The sequence below is a fragment of the Hemiscyllium ocellatum genome, assembly GCF_020745735.1.
Source record: "Hemiscyllium ocellatum isolate sHemOce1 chromosome 41 unlocalized genomic scaffold, sHemOce1.pat.X.cur. SUPER_41_unloc_9, whole genome shotgun sequence".
NCBI classification, from domain to species: Eukaryota; Metazoa; Chordata; class Chondrichthyes; order Orectolobiformes; family Hemiscylliidae; genus Hemiscyllium; species Hemiscyllium ocellatum.
Window position 1 is genome coordinate 666,776 of NW_026867579.1, and position 16,789 is coordinate 683,564.

General features: G+C 46.7%; 1 protein-coding gene and 1 long non-coding RNA gene across 2 annotated transcripts; both read left to right on the top strand.

Moving 5' to 3' along the window:
• The first annotated feature begins 2,640 nt into the window (after window positions 1-2,640).
• Window positions 2,641-4,890, top strand: LOC132808886 (uncharacterized). Its single transcript, XR_009642169.1, has 3 exons — window positions 2,641-2,714; window positions 4,154-4,258; window positions 4,840-4,890. It is a non-coding gene; the product is annotated as an uncharacterized LOC132808886 (long non-coding RNA).
• A 3,094-nt stretch (window positions 4,891-7,984) lies between these two features.
• On the top strand, window positions 7,985-16,285 carry LOC132808899 (trichohyalin-like). Its single transcript, XM_060822313.1, has 9 exons — window positions 7,985-8,009; window positions 8,195-8,325; window positions 8,431-8,484; window positions 9,630-9,704; window positions 13,468-13,743; window positions 13,858-14,133; window positions 14,410-14,688; window positions 15,025-15,300; window positions 15,848-16,285. The coding sequence occupies exons 2-9, from the start codon at window positions 8,197-8,199 to the stop codon at window positions 16,283-16,285; spliced, it is 1,803 nt and encodes a 600-aa protein (XP_060678296.1). The 5' UTR covers window positions 7,985-8,009; window positions 8,195-8,196.
• The last annotated feature ends 504 nt before the right edge of the window (window positions 16,286-16,789 follow it).

Below are 16,789 nucleotides of genomic sequence, written 5' to 3' on the forward strand. Positions count from 1 at the left end.
AAAACTGGGTGAATCTTTAACCAGATGTTTAGTTTGATTGCTTAGGAACATCCAAATCAAAACCAATGTGACTGTTCCAAACCAGCTGTCGGTGGACTTTCTAGGGTGTGCACTCAATTCAGCCTCAAAAATGTTGAAGCCATTTGGCTGAGGTTTGGCTTTGTTTTGGGGTTTGGCCATGAGCTGACCTCAGGACATGTCCTGAGTGAAGCAATGCAATTGCCTTCCCTCAAATGGTGTTCCCTGAGCTCAGTCAGCGTAACAAAGGCGTCCACTTCCAACAGATTACCCTGTAACCCATATGTTCCACCTGCCACATCTTTCTTATGACACAGTGTAGTGCCAGTTTGAAATCCAGTTGGGCTTCAGCTAGTTGTTGTTTTTGCATGGTCACATCATGAATCCCAAATCCCAAATAGTGTCTCAGCATCTCACTTAGTTCGAAACCAAAATCACAAGCCTCTGTCAGTTGTCTTAACCTCACCAAAAATCCTGAAACAAGTTCCTCTGGTTTTCGAACTACTGAAAGCATCTCAGAATTAGAGGAGGCATGGGGTCATAATATTCCTTCGCTAAATCCGTGAATGCTTGAAAGATTTTAGTAGCTGGTGCCTCAGAGAAAGTTAAGCTCCTCATAATCAGAAAACCAGTGAGTCCGCAGGCTGTCAGTATTACCTGTTGCTTTTCGTCTGCCCCAATGTCACTTGCCGGGAAAAATACCACATTCGTTCCCCATTCAGGGCCCAGTCTTTGACATCAGAAGTGCATAAGTCAAGTTTCCAATATACTGTATGTTGCCAGAAATGCTGACCACAACCTCAAAGACAATTGTTGCAAGCGATTCGCTTGAGGAGCATGTTTTTCTCTCGCCACCACTGAAATAATTCCACCAAGACCAGTATCCCGTTACCAAGACACCCTTTATTTACACATGCATAGTACGTGACACTGACCTCGCTAACACTCGGAGAGTGAGCAGGACCCCTGACATTCCTGTTTCAATCTGTCAGCCAGGTCTCCCTGATTGGAGTCGAAAAGTGTGGTGCTGGAAAAGCACAGCAGGTCAGGCAGCATCCAAAGGGCAGGAGAGTCGATGATTCAGACATTAGCCCTTCATCAGGAATGACATTGGTCGACTCGCCTGCTCTTCTGATGCTGCCTGACCTGATGTGCTTTTCCAGCACCACATTTTTCAAAACTCTGACTCTCCAGTATCTGCAGTCTTCACTTTGTCCTCCCTGACTGGACCAGGTTAACAGCCCCAATAAGGGATCTCATATTCTATGGCTGACCTCGTTCCAATCACTCCAGTGCCAACAGTGTGGGATCACTTCCCACACGAGCAGAGGTTACCATGAAGGATTCTCCTTCTCAACCTCTCCCCTCACCTGAGGCGTGCTGACCCACAGCTTAAACCATAACCAGCTGTCTCTCTCAGATGAGAGAGCAGCCTAATGTCTGGTAAAACCACAGCCACTTCACTTTTACCAGCACTAACTTCAGTGACAGATCACTTCCCTTCCAGATCAGTTTTATTTCCAGGTTCCCAATGGCCATTTGCTTTCTTAGCAGAAGGTGAGGAGCGTGTGGCTGTGGGTGGGTGAACTTGAAGGCATCTGACAAACACTGAGGAAACATTTCCAGGCTCCAGACAAACACTCAGCTTTACAATCTCACAGTTTCCGAGGAGCATCCATCAATCACATCGGTTAATAGGAAAGGCAAATGAAATTTGGGCCTTCATTCCCAAGGGAATGGAATGTAAAAGATGAGAAGTTTTACTCAAACTATTAAAGGCTGTAGTCAGACTACAGTTGGAATACTGTGAACAGTTTTGAAGACTCTGTGTCTAAGGAAAAGTAGGCTGGTATTAGAAGCAATCCAGGGAAGGTTCACTCACTGATCCTGGGTACTGTCTTATGGAGGAGAGGTTGAGTAGGTTGGGCCTGTATTTGTTGGAGTTTGGATGAATGAGAGGTGACCTGATTGAAACTGACAAGATCCAAAGGGAAATTGACCTTTGGGCTGTTTCCCCTGTGTCAGAGAGTCCAGGACTACTTCAGCTGTTGGGGCTGGGTAATGCTGTATATTCAAGGCTGAAATAGGTGTTTCATTAGGAAGGGAATTGGAGGTGACAGGGAAAGTGGAATTGAGGATGGTCAGATCAGCCACGATCTTGTTGAGTGGAAGAGCAGACTCAATGAGCCAAATGGCCTTCTGGTGGGGTTTTTTCTCAAATAGATCTTCATTATAAATATGGATTCACAACAATTTTATCATGGCCACTGTTGTGGAGTTGGGCAATTGTTTCAACTGTCATGGTGTGATTCAAAACCATTCGCCAGGCCATTCGTTGTGCCTCTAATGAACGAATTGCCTGTTTCCCTCCTCAATATCTCTCCCAGCGTGTTGGAGATTTGGAGTGACAAAAATTAGTCACGTGGCTGGAACTAGTATACTCTCTCCTGATGCCTGTCTTTACTCTGGCTTTCTGGTCTGTTGAGTAATTCTGTCACATCAGCAAGAGGTGGTCAGAAAATTAACCTTTTTGAAACCACGACCAAATTCTCATTCAGGACTGCAAGGACCAGGAGTGGATGGGAAGACCGAATGAAGATCTGAAAGGATTTGAGTACAAGCCTGGAAGACGCAGCACGACTAAAGGTGTTTTCATCTGGAGTGAACCGTTCTTCATTGACTCAGAGCATGGTAAGGTAGGTGAGAGCACATTCAATACTAAATGAGAAACAGATTCTCAAACTGTTTACCATGATACAGCAAGTGGATGGAGGTGGGTGACAATTACCAGATAGGGAGCTGAGACATTGCTGTATACTTCGATGTTCACTGTTATTGAAGGGTTAGTGGTGAGGGAGTTCCTTACACTTGAAGGATCAGCACTGAGGGAGCTCTGTGCTGAGCGAGTTTTGAGAAGATTTGTATCTCAGGTTAAGCTCAGGTTCCGCACTGTCAGAGGGTCAATGCTGAAGGAACTCCGCACTTCTGGAGGGTCAGCAGTGAGGGGACATTGCACTGTCGGGGTGTCAGCGCCGAGGGAGCGCCGCACTGTCAGAGCATCAGCACTGAGGGAGCACCATACTGTGGGAGAGTAAGCGCTGAGGGAGCCCCACACTGTCGGAGGGTCAGCGCTGAGAGAGCACCATACTGTGGGAGAGTAAGCGCTGAGGGAGCTCCACACTGTGGGAGGGTCAGCGCTGAGGGAGATCCACACTGTTGGAGGGTCAGAGCTGAGAGAGCCCCGCACTGTGGGAGGGTCAGCGCTGAGGGTGCTCCGCACTGTGGGAGGGTCAGAGCTGAGAGAGCCCCGCACTGTGGGAGGGTCAAAGCTGAGGGAGCCCCGCACTGTGGGAGGGTCAGAGCTGAGGGAGCCCCGCACTGTGGGAGGGTCGGAGCTGAGAGAGCCCCGCACTGTGGGAGGGTCAGCGCCGAGAGATCCCCGCACTATGGGAGGGTCAGCGCTGAGGGAGCCCCGCACTGTGGGAGGGTCAGCACCGAGGGAGCCCTGCACTGTGGGAGGGTCAGCGCTGAGGGAGCCCCGCACTGTGGGAGGGTCAGGCTAAGGGAGCCCCACACTGTGGGAGGGTCAGTGATGAGGGAGCTCCGCACCGAGGGAGGGTCAGTGCTGAGGGAGCCCCGCACTGTGGGAGGGTCAGCGCTGAGGGAGCCCTGCACTGTGGGAGGGTCAGGCTAAGGGAGCCCCACACTGTGGGAGGGTCAGCGCTGAGGGAGCCCCGCACTGTGGGAGGGTCAGCGCTGAGGGAGCCCCGCACTGTGGGAGGGTCAGCGCTGAGGGAGTCCCACACTGTCAGAGGGTGAGCTCTGAGACAACTCCGTACGGTTGCAGGGTCAGGGCTATGGGAGCTCCATACTGTTGGATTGTCAGCGCTGAGGGAGCTCTGCACTGTCAGTCCTCTATCTTAAAGTATAAATCTCTTTAAATTTAGGTTCAGAGGAATTGGAAACCCTTGCAAAGAGGCAGGGTTACTGGATTGAAAAATCCTTTCTCGTCTGTGTGTAATACAGGAGGGAGAATGGAGACCAATTCCCTGAATAAGACAGAGAGGCTACAAACAGAAATCAGGCCTGGAATGACTGAAAACATGTAACAAGTGCGTCTCCATTTGTTTCACAGATGGCAGTATTTCTGGTCGACACAGAAGGCTGTGATGGTCATGAACGAAAGAAAAGCCTAAGTGTTCAACTGTCAGCACTCAGTATGTTGCTGAGTTCATACATGGTGAGTAAAATGTGACCCAGTTTCAGCAAGAGACCAAGAGAGAGGAAGACCACAGCAGACTACCACAGTCCGCTCGAGCAAACAATGTGATGCTTGGAGTTTATTGTATGACAGGGTTAGCACATGGGGTGTGTTATAAGAGTGAGTGTGACACTCGAGGTGTGTTATAACAGACAGTGTGACACTCGGGGTGTGTTATAACAGACAGTGTGACACTCGGGGTGTGTTATAACAGTCAGTGTGATACTCGGGGTGTGTTATAACGGACAGTGTGACACTCGGTGTGTGTTATAACGGACAGTGTGACAGTCGGGGCGTGTTATAACGGACAGTGTGACACTCGGGGTGTGCTATAACAGAGCGGGACACTCGGGGTGTGTTATAACAGACAGTGTGACACTCGGGGTGTGTTCTAACAGACAGCATAATTCTCGGGGTGTGTTATAACAGACAGTGTGATACTCGGGGTTTCTTATAACAGACAGGTCACAGTTTTCCTTGGTCAGATCTAGAATTCCTTGTTACACTGTGACATCGATCATTGCAAGTTTTCTGATCACTCTCGTGCTTTAATTTTTCAGATTTTTAATGTTGCCTCAAAGATTAATCGGACAGACCTGGAATATTTAGAGGTGCTCTTTCATCGTTTTCATTTCACCAATTTTCGGCTACCTTCCTGTGTCTCTGCTCCCTGTTCCTTTACACAATTTCATCAATTACATCTTGGTCTTCCCACCCCACTGTGTATGACGGTTTGTTATTCATTCAGGTTGTCGGAAGTAGGAAAAGACCCAGGCTTCATTCCCAGCCCCCTCAGTGAGTTAGGTAATCTCTCCCCCACCCAGTGTGGGATTGATTATCACCCACACACTGAGACAGGGAAAGGCCCAGGCTTCATTCCCAGCCTCCTCAGTGAGTTAGGTAATCTCCCCCCCCCCAGTGTGGGATTGATTATCACCCACACACTGAGACAGGGAAAGGCCCAGGCTTCATTCCCAGCCTCCTCAGTGAGTTAGGTAATCTCTCCCCCCAGTGTGGGATTGATTATCACCCACACACTGAGCAGGGAAAGGCCCAGGCTTCATTCCCAGCCTCCTCAGTGAGTGAGGTAATCTCCCCCCAGTGTCGTGATTTGGAGATGCCGGTGTTGGACTGGGGTGTACAAAGTTAAAAATCACACGACATCAGCTTACAGTCCAACAGCTTTAATTGGAAGCACTAGCTTTCAGAGCGCTGCTCCTTCATCAGGTGATGGTGGAGGACACAATTCTAAGACACAGAATTTCTGGGAAAGGATTACCGTATGATGTAACTGAAATTAGACATTGAAAAAGACGCTGATTGTTTGTTAAGTCTCTCATCTGTTAGAATGATCATGTTAGTTTCACTTCCTTAACATGTAAGTCGCAAACGTTTTTAAAAAGTTACATTCTCAGGTGAACTTTAACAATTGGTGTCAGCCTAGATAATGCGATGAAGATGTTAGTCCCCTGTGTGCTGTTGTCTGTGCCACAATGTTTAGACTAATTCTAATCTAAAAAATGAATTATCAGAATCTTACATGAATTCATGCAGTTTTTGAACAAAGTACAATGTAATTCTGCAAGTACAAATTCACCCCCACAAACGTATGTGTGTGTGTGTGTGTGTGTGTGTATATAGTGCAATGGGGTCACCTCTAGTGTGACATGAACCCAACATCCTCAACCGTGACCTTGGGTTCATGTCACACTAGAGGTGACCCCATTGCACTATATACACACACACAGACACTTCTGTATACACACACACACACACACACAGTCACTCGTACACACACAGTCACTTTTACACACACACAGAGACCCTTCTGTCTACACACACACACACGCAGACACTTCTGTATATACACACACACATAGACACTTCTGTATACACACACACACACACATGCAGGCACTTGTACACGTACACACACACACACACACACACACACACTGGGATACAAACACACAGTGATTGGATGTGTTGTGTTTTGCTTTCCAGATGTTTCTGGACATGGCCCAACAGGTCGGAGAGGTTCTTGACTTGGATCCTATTCAGGTAATGGAGAGTGTACGATCTAGTGTCCCACTATATTGTCTTGGGTCTATGGACTGAGAGAGGGAGAGAATTTACAGGACATCATCACAACCTCAAAATGTTTTCCATCCAAAGGAGCCCTTCCTCAGTGTAGTCACAGATGCAATGGGAGGTAATGGAGTGGCTAATTTCTGTAGAGGAAGATCCCCTGAACAATAAGTGAGAATAGGACAGAGATGGTCTGTTTTTGAGTGCTGCTCATTGAGGGTCATCAATGTTGATACCAGCACTGTGCTGAGAATTTGCATCCCCTTCATGAGCACTCCCTCCTGATACCAGAATTCCACGTGTTTCTGGGGAGGCTTGTAGGGTCAGAATGTTCGTGTGATGTTCAACAAAAAGACAAATTTTCTACTCAGATGGACACAAATCATCACATTGCAGTATGTTAAGAAGGTCCAGAGATGTATATTAACTTTAATTTTAAACATAATAAATTATATTCACGCACTGAAACTCTCGCACTCACTCAGTCTCAGACAGATGCAATAGAAGCAGAGAAACACAGACACTTATGTACACTTTCACACACAGAGGCACACATGGACTGAAACATGAAGCAAACTGTAACTCTGAAGCATCCCACCTCCGTGACTGAATTCACAGTTAATCTCTCCAACATGGCAACGAACCAGGTTTAACCGGAATTTCTCTGTTTCACTAGCATCTGGATATCCTGGTACGTGATTGGGAATGGTCTGAAAATTACGGCCAGGATTCTGGGAAGGGATATCTGCTGGAGACAAAGAAGGTAAAGACCTAACCTATGCATTCACTTGATGAATGTGATTGACATGCAGCTGGATTAACAGCACTGTATCTCAAGGTAGCAACTCACAGCATTGAGGTGGTCAGAAACAGTGTGAGGGAGCTGGATTAACATCTCTAGAGATACAGTCAGTAACACAGGGCCCTGGGGAGGGGAGAGGGGTTACTGAGTGACAGTGTGAGGGAGCTGGATTAACATCAGTAGAGATATAGTCAGTAACACAGGGCGCTGGGGGGGAGGGGTTACTTAGTGACAGTGTGGGGGAGCTGGATTAACATCAGTGGAGTACAGTCAGTAACACAGGGCATTGGGAGGGGAGTGGAGAGAGGGGTTACTGAGTGACGGTGTGAGAGAGCTGGATTAACATCAGTAGAGATACAGTCAGTAACACAGGGCGCTGGGGGGAGAGGGGTTACTGAGTGACAGTGTGAGGGAGCTGGATTAACATCAGTAGGGATACAGTCAGTAACACAGGGCACTGGGAGGGGAGAGGGGTTACTGAGTGACAGTGTGAGAGAGCTGGATTAACATCAGTAGGGATACAGTCAGTAACACAGGGCGCTGGGGGTGGGGGGGAGAGGGGTTACTGAGTGACAGCGTGAGGGAGCTGGATTAACATCAATAGAGATACAGTCAGTAACACAGGGCACTGGGGGGGAGAGGGGTTACTGAGTGACGGTGTGTACAAGCTAACCCGTTATGGATTTTGCCAAACAGTTTCAAACTTGTTTATGCAGGAAATTCAGAATTCCGAATCCAAATTATCTGCACCGCTGGTGAAGCTACTATCAGAGTGTGATTGCTTTCTGCTCCCCAATCCTGGAAAGAAAATCAGAAAAAGTACCACCGGTCACTGGAATGGTATGTTTGGGGATTCCCTTGTGACACACAACTACTGAATGTGACCCTAATGCAATGTAACGATCAAACTGTGGCCTGTCCCAGTTTGAATACATCGTATCTAACGCTCCATGTCCCCTCAGTCCCAGAGCGGGAGAGGGCTGTATCACACTCAGGTTGAATAATATATTTATTTTCCCTGACAGACATGAGTGTGGATTTCAGGAATTCCCTTGATGATTACGCCTCTTCTGTCCTGCGATCTTTACCAACCAGTGCACGAACAGCTAGCAGGGGTTCAGTGGTGTCTGGCTTCCAGTTTTTTGAAAGAATTAAGGTATCAATCCAAACTCTGGTATAACCATTGATCATAGAGAGATGTTCTGTTTTTTATTGTCATAAGTTCTGTGTAATTGTCATCTCTTTCTAATTCTCACAACAGTTGTTCACAAAAACAATTGAGAGATACTCAAAGTACATCACAACACCACTCGAGGTAAGTCATGGTGATTATTGTAGAGGTGACAAAATGAAATGGTCTGACAGACACCAGTCACTATCCTGATATCTCCTAGAGAGAGAGAGGGGACTGTGAGACACCATGTGCGCGCACACGCACACACACACACGCACGCACACACTCCTGCAGACCATCACCCACACAGATCCTCTCTCACACACTCATACATACAGCGTCCACAATCATACTCACACACGCACCTTCTCACAGACTTTTATACCCCATTACACTCACACACATACACACACTCTCTCACATCCCCACACTCACACCCACATGCACAGACACTCGCTCAGTCTCCCTTACACACACACATTTAGGTTTGTGGGGTGAATTTGTACTTGCAGCATTATGTTTTATTTTGCTCAAAAAGTACATAAATCCAAAGAAAATTCTGTAAATCCCACTTTAGAAATAGAATCAGTCTGACCTAACACTGGGAAACAGACACACTATTGTTAAAAGACACCTATTGTTAAAAGTTGTCTTGAAAATGTAAGTTAAAACATGTTCTGGGATTGACATATGAAGGAACCAAAACTAACATGATCATTCTAAAAGATGAAAGACTCAAGCTAAATTTGTTTAATATTACATTCCATGGCACTGCAATCCTGTTAATGTATGATTCTGCTCCACTACCACCTGATGAAAAAGCAGCACTTCAAAACCTAGTGCCTCCAAATACATCTGTTGGTCTTTAACTTTGTGTTGTGTGATTTTTAACTTTGAGAGAGAGAGAGAGGAGGATTGAGAGACACAGGTCAGTGTACAGATATCTCCCTGAGAGAGAGAGAACTGAGAGACACCAGTCAGTGTACAGATATCTCCCTGAGAGAGAGAGAACTGAGAGACACCAGTCAGTGTACAGATATCTCCCTGAGAGAGAGAGAACTGAGAGACACCAGTCAGTGTACTGATATCTCCCAGAGAGAGAGAGAGAGAGGGTGGGGGGGCAGTGAGAGACACCAGTCAGTGTACAGATATCTCCCTGAGAGAGAGAGAGAGAGAGAGAGAGGACTGAGGGACACCAGTCAGTGTACAGATATCTCCCTGAGAGAGAGCGGGGGGGGGGAACTGAGGGGCTCACAAATCAGAATTTTTCATTGATGTTTCCGCAGATGATGAATGCCATTCAGGGATTGAAGCTGCGGGAGAAGATGCTGCAGGATTTTCAAACTTTCTTCCATTGCTCAGTACGACATCTAATTACACTGATATGGGGAGAGTTTGGAGAGAGCTTTACTTTTACCTTGGAGGATGAGTGTGTTATTTTCTCAATGTCTAACCCTGTGCTGTCCTTGTCCTGGGAATGTTTGATGGGGGACAATGTAGGGGGAGCTTCACTCTGGATTGATCCCCATGCTCTCCCTTGTCCTGGGAGTATTTAATGGCAGGGACAATGTAGAGGGAGCTTTACTCTGTATCTAACCCCATGCTGTCCCTGTCCCTGGGTGTGTTTGATGGAGGGACAGTGTAGAGGGAGCTTTACTTGAGATCTAAAGCTGTGTTATTTCTGTCTTGGGTGTTTTTGATGTGGGACAGTGCAGAGGTAGCTTTAGTCATAGCGATGTACAGCATGGAAAGAGACCCTTTGATCCAACTTATCCATGCCGACCAGATATCCTCATCTAATCCAGTCCAATTTGCAAACACTTCGCACATATCTCTCTAAACCTTTCCTATTCATGTCCTCATCCAAATACCTTTTAAATGTTGCAATTGTACCAGCCTCCACCACTTCCTCGGGCAGCTCATTCCATACACGTATCACCCTCTCCGTGAAAAAGTTGCCCCTTCGGTCCCTTTTAAATTTTAGCCTCTCACTCTAAACCTAAGCCCTCTAGTTCTGGACTCCCCATCCTCAGGGAAGAGTCCTTGTCTATTTATCCTATCCATGCCCCCTCATGATTTTGTAAATCTCTCCAAGGTCACCCCTTAGCCTCGACACTCCATGGAAAACTGCCTCAGCCTATTCAACTTCTCCCTCTAGCTCAGATCCTCCAACCCTGGCAACATCCTTGTAAATCTTTTCTGAACCCTTTCAAGTTTCACAACATCTTTCCTATAGGAAGGAGACCAGAATTGCATGCAATATTCCAACAGTGGCCCGAACTAATGTCCTGTACAGCCGCAACATGACCTCCCAACTCCTGTACTCAGTCCTCTGACCAATAAAGGAAAGCATACCAAACACCTTCCTCCTATCTGAGTAGGGCCGATCAGGGATAGCATCGGGAATTTGTGTGTGGTGCCTGAGGGGGTAGGGGAAGCCCTGAATGAGTTTTTGCTTCTGTCTTTACGAAAGAAATTAACTTTGTAGTGAATGAAACCTATGAAGAGCAGGTGTGCATGGTGGAATGGATAGAGATAGAGGAAGCTGATGTGCTGAAGATTTAGTCAAACATTAAGATTGACAAGTCGCCAGGCCCGCACCGGGTTTGTCCTCGGCTGCTTTGGGAAATGAGAAATGCAATTGTTTTGCCACTTGCGAAGATCTTTGCATCCTCGCTCTCCACTGGAGTTGTACCTGAGGACTGGAGAGAGGCAAATGTAATTCCTCTCTTCAAGAAAGGAAATAGGAAAATCCCCGGCAATTACAGACCAGTAAGTCTCGTGCCTGTCATCGGCAAGGTGTTAGAAAGGATTCTGAGGGTTAGGATTTATGACCATCTAGAACAGCATGGCTTGATTAAATGCAGTCAGCATGGCTTTGTGAGGGGCAGGTCCTGCCTCACAAACCTTATCGAGTTCTTTGAGGATGTGACTAGAAACGTTGATGAGGGTTGAGCTGTGGATGTGGTGTATGTGAACTTCAGCAAGGCATTTGATAAGGTTCCCCATGGTAGGCTCATTCAGAACGTCAGGAGGAATGGGATTCAGGGGAACATAGCTGTCTGGATACAGAATTGGCTGGCCAACAGAAGACAACGAGTGGTAGTCGAAGGAGAATATTCTGCCTGGAAGTCTGTGGTGAGTGGTGTTCCACAGGGCTCTGTTCTTGGGCCTCTACTGTTTGTAATTTTTATTAATGACTTGGATGAGGGGATTGAAGGATGGGTCAGCAAGTTTGCAGTATAGAGTTGACAGTATAGAGGGCTGTTGTGGGCTGCAGCAGGACATTGACAGGATGCAGAGATGGGCTGAGAGGTGGCAGATGGAGTTCAACCTGGATAAATGCGAGGTGATACATTTTGGAAGGTTGAATTTGAAAGCTGAGTACAGGATTAAGGATAGGATTCTTGGCAGTGTGGAGGAACAGAGGGATCTTGGTGTGCAGGTACATAGATCCCTTAAAATGGCCACCCAAGTGGACAGGGCTGTTAAGAAAGCATACGGTGTTTTGGCTTTCATTAACAGGGGGATTGAGTTTAAGAGTTGTGAGATCTTGTTGCAGCTCTATAAAACTTTGGTTAGACCGCACTTGGAATACTGCGTCCAGTTCTGGTCGCCCTATTATAAGAAAGATGTGGATGCTTTGGAGAGGGTTGAGAGGAGGTTTACCAGGATGCTGCCTGGACTGGAGGGCTTGTCTTATGAAGAGAGGTTGACTGAGCTCGGACTTTTTTCATTGGAGAAGAGGGTATCTAATTGAGGTATACAAGATAATGAGAGGCATAGATAGAGTCAATAGCCAGAGACTATTTCCCAGGGCAGAAATGACTACCACGAGGGGTCATAGTTTTAAGCTGGTTGGAGGAAAGTATAGAGGGGATGTCAGAGGCGGATTCTTTACACAGAGTTGTGAGAGCATGGAATGCGTTGCCAGCAGCAGTTGTGGAGGCAGGGTCATTGGGGACATTTAAGAGACTCCTGAACATGCATATGGTCACAGAAATTTGAGGGTGCGTACATGAGGATCAGTGGTCGGCACAACATTGTGAGCTGAAGGGCCTGTTCTGTGCTGTATTGTTCTATGTTCTATGTTCTACCTGCGACTCCACTTTCAAGGAGCTATGAACCTGCACTCCGAGATCTCTTTGTTCAGCAACACTCCCCAGGACCGTACCATTAAGTGTATAAGTCCTGGCCTGATTTGCTTTCCCAAAATGCAACACCTCGCATTTATCGGAATTAAACTCCATCTGCCACTTCTCAGCCCATTGACCCATCTGATCAAGATCCCGTTGTAATCCGAGGTAACCTTCTTCGCTGTCCACTACACCTCCCATTTTGTTGTCATCAGCAAACTTACTAACTCTACCTCCTATGTTCACATCTAGATCATTTATATAACTTAAAAGCAGTGGACCCAGCACTGATCCATGTGTAACTCCACTGGTCACAGGCCTTCAGTCTGAAAAGTAACCCTCTACCACCACCCTCTGTCTCCTACCTTTGAGCCAGTTCTGTATCCAAATGGCTACTTCTCCCAGTATTCCATGAGATCTAACCTTGGTAACCAGTCTCCCATTGGAAACCCTGTCAAACACCTTATTGAAGGCCATATAGATCACATCCACTGCTCTGCCCTCAACAATCCTCTTTGTTACTTCTTCAACAATGCGATAAAGTTAATGAGACATGATTTCCCACGCACAAACCCATGTTGACTATTCTTAATCAGTCCTTGCCTTTCCAAGTACATGTCCATCCTGTCCCACAGGATTCCCTCCAACAACTTGCCCATCACCAATGTCAGGCTCACTGGTCTTAGTTCCCTGGCTTTTCCTTACCACCTTTCTTAATTAGTCAATATCTAACCCGGTGCTGTCCCTGTCCTGGGAGTGTTTGAGGGGGGACAGTGTAGAGGAAGCTCTACTCTGTATTTAATCCCGTGCATACTCTGTTCTGGCGGTGTCTGATAATGACCGGTGCTCAGGAAGCTTTACATTGTGTCTAACTCCCAGGAATGTTTGATAGGAGCAGAGTAGAAGGAGCTTTACCCAAATCTAATCCTGTGCTGTCCCTGTCAGTGTGTGCTTCACTCACCATTAATTGTGGTTGGTTTAACTTCAGGAGAAAGACGATGACAATTTCTGCGAGATCCTGAAAACCTCTCCGATGTCAATGAGGGACCGTCTGGAGACGAAGGCCAATGAGCTGGTGGAGAAATTTAAGCAGCAACTGGAAGTGGGTGAGGAACAGAGAGAGCGTGAGGTCACGGAGTTGGATAATCTCCTGAAGAAAGAGACTGAGAACTTCTGCAAGGCTTATACGGCAAAATATAACTGGGCCATTGGCAACCTGAGGCAAACGTTGTTGGAGGAGTTTGAATGTTTCATCGAACAGCAGGTAACTCAGATCCAAAATGTACAGTGCTTGTGAATGCAATAGTATAGAGGGATCTGTGCTGACCCGGTCAGTGTGTGCTTTACTCTCCATTAACTGCATGTGGTTTGATTTCAGGAAGTAAATGACAACAATATCTCTGTGATCCTGAAAATCTCTCCAATGTCAATGAGCAACAGTCTGGAGATGAAGGCCAATGAGCTGGTGGAGAAATTTAAGCAGCAACTGGAAGTGGGTGAGGAACAGAGAGAGCGTGAGGTCACGGAGTTGGATAAACTCCTGAAGAAAGAGACTGAGAACTTCTGCAAGGCTTATACGACAAAATATAACTGGGCCATTGGCAACCTGAGGCAAACGTTGTTGGAGGAATTTGAACGTTTCATCAAACAGCAGGTAATTCAGATCCAAAATGTACAGTGCTTGTGAATGCAACAGTGTAGAGGCAGCTTTACTCTGGACCTAAGTCCATGCTGTCCCTGTCCTTGTCTCTGGGAGTGTGTGAATGGGGGACAGTGTAGAGTGAGCTTTACTCTGTATCTAACCCCTTGCTCTCCCTGTCACTGGGAGTGTTTGATGGAGGAAAGTGTAGAGGAAGCTTTACTCTGTATCTGTGCTGCCTCTGTCAGTGCGTGCTTTACTCACCATTAACAGCATGCGGTTTGATTTCAGGAGGTAGATGACGATGATGATATCTCTGTGATCCTGAGAACCTCTGCGATGTCAATGAGGGACCGTCTGGAGATGAAGGCCAAGGAGCTGGTGGAGAAATATAAGCAGCAACTGGAAGTGGGTGAGGAACAGAGAGAGAGTGAGGTCACGGAGTTGGATAATCTCCTGAAGAATGACACTGAGAACTTCTGCAAGGCTTATACGGCAAAATATAACTGGGCGATTGGCAACCTGAGGCAAACGTTGTTGGAGGAGTTTGAATGTTTCACCAAACAGCAGGTAACTCAGATCCAAAATGTACAGTGCTTGTGAATGCAACTGTGTATAAGGAGCTTTACTCTATACCTAACCCCGTGCTGTCCCTGGGATTGTTTGAAGGAGGGATAGTGTAGAGGGAGCTTTACTCTGTATCTAATCCCGTATTGTCCCTGTCCTGGGAGTGTGTGGTGGACAGTGTAGAGAAAGCTTTGCTCTGTATCTAACCCCGTGCTGTCCCTGGCCTGGGAGTGTTTGATGGGGGACAGTGTAGAGGGAGCTTTACTCTGTATCTTCCCCTGTGCTGACCCGGTCAGTGTGTGCTTTACTCTCCATTAACTGCGTGCATTTTGATTTCAGGAAGTAGATGTCAACGATATCTCTGTGATCCTGAAAACCTCTCCAATGTCAATGAGGGACCGTCTGGAGACGAAGGCCAAGGAGCTGAAGGGTGAATTTAAGCAGCAACTGGAAGTGGGTGAGGAACAGAGAGAGAGTGAGGTCACGGAGCTGGATAAACTCCTGAAGAAAGAGACTGAGAACTTCTGCAAGGCTTATACGGCAAAACATAACTGGGCCATTGGCAACCTGAGGCAAACGTTGCTGAGGAAGTTTGAATGTTTCATCGAACAGCAGGTAATTCAGATCCAAAATGTACAGTGCTTGTGAATTCAACAGTGTAAAGGGAGCTTTACTCTGTATCTAACCCCGTGCTGTCCCTGTCCCTGGGATGGGGGGACAGTGTAGAGGGAGCTTTACACTGTATCTAACTCCGTGCTGTCCCTGTCCCTGAGATGGGGGGACAGTGTAGAGGGAGCTTTACTCTGTATCTAACCCCATGCTGTCCCTGTCCCTGGGAGTGTTTGATGGGGGGACAGTGTAGAGGGAGCTTTACTCTGTATCTAACCCCATGCTGTCCCTGTCCTGGGAGTGTTTGATGAGGGGACAGTGTAGAGGGAGCTTTACTCTGTATCTAACCCCGTGCTGTCCCTGTCCTGGGAGTGTTTGATGAGGGGACAGTGTAGAGGGAGCTTTACTCTATATCTAACCCCGTGCTGTTCTTTTCCCTGGGAGTGTTTGATGGGGTGACAGTGTAGAGGGAGCTTTACACTGTATCTAACCCCGTGCTGTCCCTGTCAGTGTGTGCTTTACTGTCCATTAACAGCATGTGGTTTGATTTCAGGAGAAAGATGATGACAATTTCTGTGAGATCCTGAAAACCTCTCCGATGTCAATGAGCATCAGTCTGGAGATAAAGGCCAAGGAGCTAAAGGGTGAATTTAAGCAGCAACTGGAAGTGGGTGAGGAACAGAGAGAGCGTGAGGTCACGGAGTTGGATAAACTCCTGAAGAAAGAGACTGAGAACTTCTGCAAGGCTTATACGGCAAAATATAACTGGGCCATTGGCATCCTGAGGCACGCGTTGCTGAGGAAGTTTGAATGTTTCACCAAACAGCAGGTAACTCCAATACGAATTGAACAAAGCTGTGCTACGGGACAGGGGATAGCAAGGCAGACCCAGTCAGCATCATCAACACTGGATTTGCAACAAAGTGAAATTAAAATGTTCCATGGCCCTCACAATTGCTCACTTATTCCTCAGCAAACCTTAGAGTACTAGGTCTTAGACACCAAGTTTACAACTTCAACAAAATGAAGAATTAGGTATTAATAATGTAACTTTAGCAGAACACAGATGGACAACAACACAGTCTGACTGATATCTATAATCTCTGGCCAATCTTCTTTCATCCTAACCCCCACTCTCACCAACAGCCCGACTGACCCAGTTCCAGTTCAGTCATGGTTTCAATGGTGAATACCAAGCCTTCATGAAACCCTGAGACTAAGGGTTATTATATTCCATGCATATATGACTATATATTGAATGATCTGATTTATTATCAGGTGTACTGAAATCCAGTGAAAAGCTTTGTTTATGAGCAGTACAGGTAGATCATCATCAGAAAGGATGTACAGATCAGAAAGACTTAGACAGAGGCATACAGGTTATATTGCACAGGGCATGTACTAGACGAGATCAGTGTTAGCAAGGTCAGCAATGTTTCAGGCTAGACAGTCCATTCATCGGTCTAATAACGGCCAGGAGGATGCTATCCAGGAA

Bases quoted from the DNA above. Each gene is read 5' to 3' on its own strand.
- LOC132808899 (XM_060822313.1), top strand. From the start codon at position 8,197: ATGAGTGTGGATTTCAGGAATTCCCTTGATGATTACGCCTCTTCTGTC. The intron at 9,705-13,467 runs GTACGACATCTA...GTTTAACTTCAG, and splicing joins AAACTTTCTTCCATTGCTCA to GAGAAAGACGATGACAATTT. The intron at 13,744-13,857 runs GTAACTCAGATC...GTTTGATTTCAG, and splicing joins AATGTTTCATCGAACAGCAG to GAAGTAAATGACAACAATAT.